General features: G+C 47.7%; 1 protein-coding gene across 1 annotated transcript in view; it reads left to right on the top strand.

Moving 5' to 3' along the window:
* The first annotated feature begins 2,075 nt into the window (after positions 1 to 2,075).
* The window catches only part of CCDC3 (coiled-coil domain containing 3), a 118,400-nt gene continuing 111,970 nt past the window's right edge, over positions 2,076 to 8,505 (top strand). The window contains exons 1-2 of the mRNA XM_030321482.1: positions 2,076 to 2,677; positions 5,296 to 5,470. Of these exons, the coding sequence (XP_030177342.1) occupies positions 2,304 to 2,677; positions 5,296 to 5,470 (549 nt within the window). The 5' untranslated portion in view covers positions 2,076 to 2,303. The remainder of the gene's footprint in view (positions 2,678 to 5,295; positions 5,471 to 8,505) is intronic.

Below are 8,505 nucleotides of genomic sequence, written 5' to 3'. Positions count from 1 at the left end.
TTGTGTGAAAATCTGGTATCTACCAGGGGGCTTGGGGGTGGGGGTCATATACCATGAGGGCTACTGTTATCTCAAGCCCCACTCTTTTATTTTTTTAAAGATTTTTTTTATGTTTATTTATTTATTTATTTTTTAATTTTTTTTATTTTATTTTTTTCAACGTTTATTTATTTATTTATTTATTTATTTATTTATTTTTTCAACGTTTATTTATTTTTGGGACAGAGAGAGACAGAGCATGAACGGGGGAGGGGCAGAGAGAGAGGGAGACACAGAATCGGAAACAGGCTCCAGGCTCTGAGCCATCAGCCCAGAGCCCGACGCAGGGCTCGAACTCACGGACCGCGAGATCGTGACCTGGCTGAAGTCGGACGCTTAACCGACTGCGCCACCCAGGCGCCCCAATGTTTATTTATTTTTGAGAGAGAGAGAGAGAGAGAGAGCATGCACAAGTGGGGGAGGGGCCGAGAGAAAGAGAATCTGAAGCAGGTTCCAGGCTCTGAGCTGTCGGCCCAGAGCCCAGTGCAGGGCTGGAACCCACAAGCAGTGAGATCATGATCTGAGCCGAAGCTGGATGCCTAACCGACTGTCTGATCGGCGCAGACACATCTGTCTGTTTTTAGGCGCATCACAGAGGGTTTTGTAAGAATAAGAATTTGGTTGATTGAGTCGCTGAGCAGATTCTGGGCTAGTGTGACAGAATGTTAGCTGTGGTTTCCCATTCTCTTAACAGCGCAGGGCTGCCTGGAGTCCTGGTGATCCCACTTCCGGGGATGCCCAAAGCCCTCCCTTGCCCAAGACAGCCTCTCTCCTGGCCTTTTCCTCCTGAGTCCCTGTCCTGCAGGGGAGGGACCTGCACGGAAGAGTTGCCTTCAAAGACTGCCCTTGCTGGGTGGCAAGCAATCATGAATTAAATTCCCCCGGCTGAAGATTTAGGGGCCACAGGGAGAAGACTTGGGAGCCAGGGAGAGGTGAGGCCCAGGCTTGAACCCTTGTCTCCTGCAGCTTTATCCTCTCTTCTCCTTACCTTTCCTTCCAGAATTCCCTGAGTTTTCCCTTCAACGCATAGAAGAATTTAGCTGTGTGCCAAGGCTCAGACTTGTAGAAATAAGATGCTTAAGGAAAAGAGGCTTCTGTTTTAAGGCAGTTCTGCTTATAAATTTATTATAAATATATCATACATATAATACCTATGATATAAGTACCATGGGATGCACATTACATGCATGATTATATGTATGATGTAACACACATATAAAAATATAAAAGTATTTATAAATGATCATCCTCTTTTTTCTTCGTACTGCATTGGGAACACTTAATGGTAGTTCAGAGATAAAAGGAGCTGGTGAGTTTAGAGAGAAAGAGACTGTTGAGCCTGTATCTCCCTCAGACTGACGCACGGACGTGTGAGAAGCTGGGTGGAATTTACTGCATTTATTTCTCAGGTGTAGGGTGTTCAGAAGCTGTAAATAGGAATTATGTAAATCGTGCAGCTTTAGGAAAATCAGGACAGCATGGCTTTTCGAATCTTTTATGAAGGCTTTCCTGAGATTACCATTAAGTCATAAGCAACATGAGAGAGAGCGAGCGAGACAGATCGGCAAAAGTTTATTGGCCCGCTCTGGGTTTCCCAATTCACCGCTGCGAAGCAAAAGTCAGATTTGATCTCGACACGCGTTGACTCTAAAAGAACGACCCAGAAAATGTCAACACGTCTACACGGTACTCACGCAAAGGAACAGCGATTGTTGGTTTGGAACAGGCTTTCCGCCTGGAGAGCTCCGACACAGCGCATCGTGGGGCGCGGGAGGAGGGCCGGGCCGCGGCTCCCGGCAGTCAGTGACCGTCTCCCGCAGGCCCCGCACTCCCCCAACGGCGCGCGGGGCCTCGGGGGACCTGCCCTGCGCGCCGCAGCTCCCGAGCGCCCCTGGCCGGCCGCCCACCTCCGCCCCGGCCGCCTCTCCGCCCTCTCCCGCCGCAGCCCACGCCCCGTCGCGGGGGGCAGGGCGAGAGGCGGGCGGCCGGCCCGCCCCGAGACCCTTTAAAGCGACGCGGACGCGGGCCGGGCGCCGCGAGCTCGGCGGCGGACAGTAGCGGCGCGCCGAGCCCAGCGCGCAGGGCTGCCCTTCGCGGGCCGGCGGGGCGGGCGCTCCCGGCTCCCCGACGCCTCCCGCGCCCGGCGGCCGCGCGCCCTCGCTCTGCCCTGCTGGTCCCGGGCGTCCCCGCCATGCGCCCTGGCTAGTGCGCCCGGGGCGCAGCGCCGACCCGGGCCGCGCCCGCCGTCCGCTCCCGCCGCCGGCATGCTGCGCCCGCTGCTGCTCGCCGCGCTCTGCGTGGCCGGCCGGCTCGGGGCCGCCCGCGGCTGCCAGCTGCCCTCGGAGTGGAGACCCCTGAGCGAGGGCTGCCGCGCCGAGCTGGCCGAGATCATCGTGTACGCCAAGGTGCTGGCGCTGCACCAGGAGGTGCACGGCCTGTACAACTACCTGCCGTGGCAGTACGAGCCCAGCGACGCGGGGCTCTTCTACTCCGCCGAGATCGAGATGCTGTGCGACCAGGCGTGGGGCAGCATGCTGGAGGTGCCCGCGGGCTCCAGGCTCAACCTCACCGGCCTGGGCTACTTCTCGTGTCACTCGCACACCGTGGTCCAGGACTACTCCTATTTCTTCTTCCTCAGGTGAGCGCGGCCCCTCCCGCCCACACCACCTCCTCCGCCCGCTGGCCTGACCTCCCGAGGGCACCGTTATCTGGAGCCGGGTCAGCACCTCCAGGGAAAGCTGTCCAGGCCCTATTAGAATGTCCCTTGGGCTCCTTTCCTTGCTCTTTATTCTCTCCTGCTCTGTCCCACGTCTAGACATGGGGGCCTGGGGGCCTTTGGCTAAAGCTGTCGAAAAAACAGGGGTGGTTTCACTGCTGAATGCACAGAGGAGTGTTTCCAGCAAAAGCTCAGGGTGGTTTCCAAAATCCATTTGACTCCTTTTTTTTTTTTTTTTTAATTTTTATTATTTTAATTGGATTCACTGGGAGTAGGTTGAGATGCTGAGGGGTAAAAAAAGAAACAAACTTTGAAATCAGACTGTTGGAGTTCTGGCTCTGCTCTTCGTGTGATTTTTGAGCAAGTTGCCTTCTGAAGAACCTCCATACTCTCCCTTTCATAATGTGAGAAACAAGGTTGGTGGAGACTAACACACAGTAATCATGCAGAACACCTGGTACAGGTTAGAGGCAGAACAAATAGTCCCTCTGCCATCCCGCCCCCCCTCCCCTCCCTGCTTAAATGCCAAGATAGGAATCGTGTGGAATGCAGCCCAGCTGTCCCTTTGTTTCCCCCCCCCCACCCTTGTCCACCACCGGCAGACCTCAGTGCTGGGCTTTTCAGAATAGCAGAGGTTTGTGTGGGGGCCTGCTGGGGGGTGGGGGGAAGACTGTCTCCCAGTGCTTGGAAGAGAATAAATGAATCGGGCTGGAAGTCCCTCTCTGACTGGAGACTCCTGGAATCTTGTGAAGTTCGGTGAAGATTGGCCTGCAGTCACGATGGAATTCACGTGTATAAGAATTCAGTCAATGGGCTTCAAGTTTGAAATAGAGACTGGCAGGTGCAACCCTAAATGCATTGGCTGTCTCCAATTGAATGAGAGTGACACAGAGCAGCTGAGAGGAACATGGAACTGGAATCTAACCTACATGTCAAGCGAGTGAGTGAATTGATCCACAGTTAACACTAGTGATGGTTCCAGTCTTCTCAGTCCATAAAGTAGCACTAAGAATATTTGGAATGACTATGACCTCAGTCTGCAGATCACTTTTAGCTCTTGAGATTTCCCACCACTCTGGGAAAGAAAACCTTAAGGTCCACCGAGGGGCGTTCATAAGCTCGTGGCAACACATGTTTTCTGTATCGAAGCCAGATCTCTAAGTTTAGAATACATGGCGTGCTTTGTGTTTGCTGCCGTGGTTTAGCTAGATTAAGTTGTTTTTCTTCTTTTAATTGCTGTTGAAATATAGTTTCTAAATAAAGGCAGCAAGGAGTGAGACCATATTCTTCTTGGTACAGAAACTTAGACTTTTCATATTTTTCTTTAGGAAGGACACCGAGAACCCAGCTATAAAGCTATTAATCACTGAAACTTTATTTTCCAAAGAAGTAAGAGCTGGAGAACTTGAGCAGACATGATTTATTTTCTGATTTTATCATGAAAGAGTTTTGTCCAGGGGCTCTGTGGTGGTCAGCCAGCTCTTTCTTCTTTCTCGTTGACATATTTACAAAAACTTAGGGCAGAAATACAGAGTCAACTGGTAGTCTGACAGATTTCCATTTCACAGAGCTGTGTTGCCCCGAAGTGTCCTAACAACTGCATACAAATCATTTCTCCGCTGTTACTCCGGACCCAGTGAGGCAAGAACAGATTCTGGGCACTGTCACTGGGGAAAGCGGCAGTGGCCACTCCCTGGTCCGCCCTGCACCACCTTTTTGTGCTGGAGGTTAACTTCTACCTGCCCTGTCTCTGCGTGATTTATCTTTGCAACAGGCAATTTGTCCTTTGTAAAAATGTTAACATCTGAACTGCACTCACTCCATGCCAGATACTTTTTCTTTCTCTCTTTTTTAAAACTTTTTTTTAAATGTTTATTTTTGAGAGAGACAGAGCTTGAGCAGGGGAGGGGCAGAGAGAGAGGGAGACACAGAATCTGAAGCAGGCTCCAGGCTCTGAGCCGTAGCACGGAGCCCGATGCGGGGCTCGAACCCACAAACCTGGAGATCATGACCTGAGCCGAAGTCCGATGCTCAACCGACTGAGCCCCCCAGGCGCCTCTTCACTTTACAATGCAGTTCTTACACTACCACCAAGAAGGTGCTATTCTCTTTTTACAGACTGGCACAGTGAAGCTTAGAGAATTTAGGAAATTTGTGTCTCCTGTCAGAAGACAAGTAGCAATGGCAGGATTCGAACCTTACAACTGGCTTATAACTGGTCCTTATAACTGGCTTTCCTTTCATCAAGAAATAAGGGACACCCTGTGAGAAAGGCCACTTGGGCGATATACAAATAGACCAACACATCTGCATCCCCTCTCTCCAACCCTTCACCCAAACTCATCTGTTGGAAAACCTTAAGGATAGATTCGTGCAATGTGAGGCAGAGAAACCATTAGAAATAGTAAGTCCTCTAATGAGAGCCATGAGAGACATGGTGGTGTAAAGGCAAGATTGTCACGGTCTTGACAACTGTTGATTAAAGCTGGTGTACCCTATGGCTGTCCAGTCTGCAGTTCTGCTTTTTTCCCCCCCATTAGGATGGATGAAAATTATAACCTCTTGCCTCACGGAGTCAATTTCCAAGATGCCATCTTTCCAGACACTCAAGAGAACAGAAGGATGTTTTCCAGCCTTTTCCAGTTTTCGAATTGTTCTCAAGGGCAGCACCTGGCAACTTTTTCCAGCGACTGGGAGATCCAGGAAGACAATAGGGTAAGAAATGGCTGTGCCCTACGTCACAGCAAAGTAATAGAAAAGCTGCATCTTGTCTGAATTTTGTGACCAAATGAGTCAAGAATACTCTTCCAGAAGCCCAGACCAAAGAGTATTATCCCTCCCACTCCTCTGGCAGTTAAAAAAAAAAAAAAACAAAACAGAACACTGTTCATAAACTGTAGCTTCCTGAGGCTTTACTACTTGGTATCGGGATCCTCATAAAGTGAGAGAACAAGATGGAGTGAAGGTGGGCACAGTGCCTCAGTTTCCTCTACTGTAAAATGGAAACAATCTACATCATAGGGTTGATGTAATATGATTTAGCTATGTAAAAAAAATGAAAATATGTAAAGCCCTTAGCGTAGTGCCTGACGGAGTATGTACTCAGTACATGAGAGCTGTTAGGACTATTATATCATTAATGTTGTTGATAGCATAAGGCTCTGGGCAGTCTTTTAAGGGAGAAGAAAAAGTCCTCAAGGAAATGATTGCTATAGCTAACACTTCTTTGATGGTTAACTCTATTTGTTAAGACGTAGAGATACAGGGTAGCCAAAATGGTTGTGGAACGTAAAGGTTAAGATAGTTTCGGGTAAAGGGGCGCCTGGGTGGCTCAGTTGGTTAAGTGTCCAACTCTTGATTTTGGCTCAGGTCATGATCTCACGCTTTGCGAGACTGAGCCCTGCTTTGGGCTGTGCCAAGATGGCGCACAGCCTGCTTGGGATTCTCTCTCTCCTTTTGCCTCGCCCCCTTCCCACCCGCCATGTGAGCACGTGTGTGTGCGCATGTGCTCTCTCTGTCTAAAAATAAACTTAAAAACAGTAATTTGGGGTATGAAAATATAAAAGGGATCTGTCCATCTGGGACAGATGCCAGAGTTGGGGGGAGATTTTGAAGACTGTCCCTTTCCCAAATAGCGTTGGCATATTTGAGCTGGGATGATTGTGGGGCTGGCTCAGTAGAGGAGGTGGCCAGTCCCAGTCTCTTAAAAACATCCGAGATGTTTTTAAGGCAGTGTGACAGACTGACTTCTGGGAGCGTTCTGATGTTGGGTTTTGGGTATACCACGGGACAAGGACTCATATTTTTTGAGTTCATAACCTAATTTGCACATGTTGAGTGGCTCACGAGGGTCCCCAAATCTAGAAGTATAAAATGGTAGTCAGTAGTTTCTCTCTCATCTCTGACACCCACCCACCCATTTCCCACCTACCCTCCAAGTAGCTACTGTTACTAGTTTCTTATAAATGTTTAATGAGTATTTTCATCCAAGAAAGAATTCACAGTTGTATATTGACTGTGTTCTTTTACGCAAATGGCAGCCCACTCTATACACTTTGCTATACTTTGACTTTATTCACAAATAGATCTTGAGGATCTTTCCATATTAGTGCAGATCAAGTTGCCTTAAAGAGCTGCATAGTGTATTCCATTGTATGCATGTCACCATATAAATATATAAATAAATATATATATATTTATTAAATATAACTTATTGTCAAATTGGTTTCCATACAACACCCAGTGCTCAACCCAACAGGTGCCCTCCTCAATGCCCATCACCCATTTCCCCCTCTCCCCCACCCCCATCAAACCCTAGTTTGTTCTCTGTATTTGAGTCTCTTATGGTTTGCCTCCCTCTCTCTAACTTTTTTTTTTCCCCTTCCCCTCCCCCATGGTCTTCTGTTAAGTTTCTCAGGATCCACATATGAGTGAGAACATATGGTATCTGTCTTTCTCTGCCTGACTTATTTCACTTAGCATAATACCCTCCAGTTCCATCCGTGTTGCTTCAAATGGCCAGATTTCATTCCTTCTCATTGCCAAGTAGTATTCCATTGTGTATATAAACCACATCTTCTTTATCCATTCGTCAGTTGATGGACATTTAGGCTCTTTGCATAATTTGGCTATTGTTGAAAGTGGTGCTATAAACTTTGGAGTACATGTGCCCCTATGCATCAGCACTCCTGTATCCCTCGGGTAAATTCCTAGCAGTGCTATTGCTGGATCATAGGGTAGTTCTATTTTTAATTTTTTGAGGAAACTCCACACTGTTTTCCAGAGTGGCTGCACCAGTTTGCATTCCCACCAACAGTGCGAGAGGGTTCCCATTTCTCCACATCCTCTCCAGCATCTATATAGTCTCCTGATTTGTTCATTTTGGCCACTCTGGCATGAGGTGGTATCTCAGTGTGGTTTTGATTTGTATTTCCCTGATGAGGAGTGACGTTGAACATCTTTTCGTGCGCATGTTGGCCATCTGGATGTCTTCTTTAGAGAAGTGTCTATTCATGTCTTATGCCCATTTCTTCCCTGGATTATTTGTTTTTTGGGTGTGGAGTTTGGTGAGTTCTTTATAGATTTTGGATACTAGCCCTTTGTCTGATATGTCATTTGCAAATATCTTTTCCCATTCTGTAGTTTGCCTTTTAGTTTTGTTGATTGTTTCCTTTGCGGTGCAGAAGCTTTTTCTCTTCATGAGGTCCCAATAGTTCATTTTTGCTTTTAATTCCCTTGCCTTTGAGATGTGTCAAGTAAGAAATTACGGTGGCTGAGGTCAAAGAGGTTTTTTTCCTGATTTTTCCTCTAGGGTTTTGATGGTTTCCTGTCTCACATTCAGGTCCTTCATCCATTTTGAGTTTATCTTTGTGTATGGTGTAAGAAAGTGGTCTAGTTTCATTATTCATGTTGCCATCCAGTTCTCCCAGCACCATTTGTTAAAGAGACTTGTCTTTTTTCCATTGGGTAGTCTTTCCTGCTTTGTCAAAGATTAGTTGGCCATGTTTTTGTGGGTCCAAGTCTGGGTTCTCTATTCCATTGATCTATCTGTGTGTTTTTGTGCCAATGCCATGCTTTCTTGATGATTACAGCTTTGTAGTAGAGGCTAAAATCTGGGATTGTGATGTCTCCCACTTTGGTCTTCTTCTTCAATATTACTTTGGCTGTTTGGGGTCTTTTGTGGTTCCATACAACTTTTAGGATTGCTTTTTCTAGCTTCGAGAAGAATGCTGGTGCAATTTTGATAGGGA

This window comes from Lynx canadensis, chromosome B4 (assembly GCF_007474595.2).
Source record: "Lynx canadensis isolate LIC74 chromosome B4, mLynCan4.pri.v2, whole genome shotgun sequence".
NCBI classification, from domain to species: Eukaryota; Metazoa; Chordata; class Mammalia; order Carnivora; family Felidae; genus Lynx; species Lynx canadensis.
Note: the sequence above shows the minus strand (reverse complement) of the source record. Positions and strands in the feature narration are given on the sequence as shown.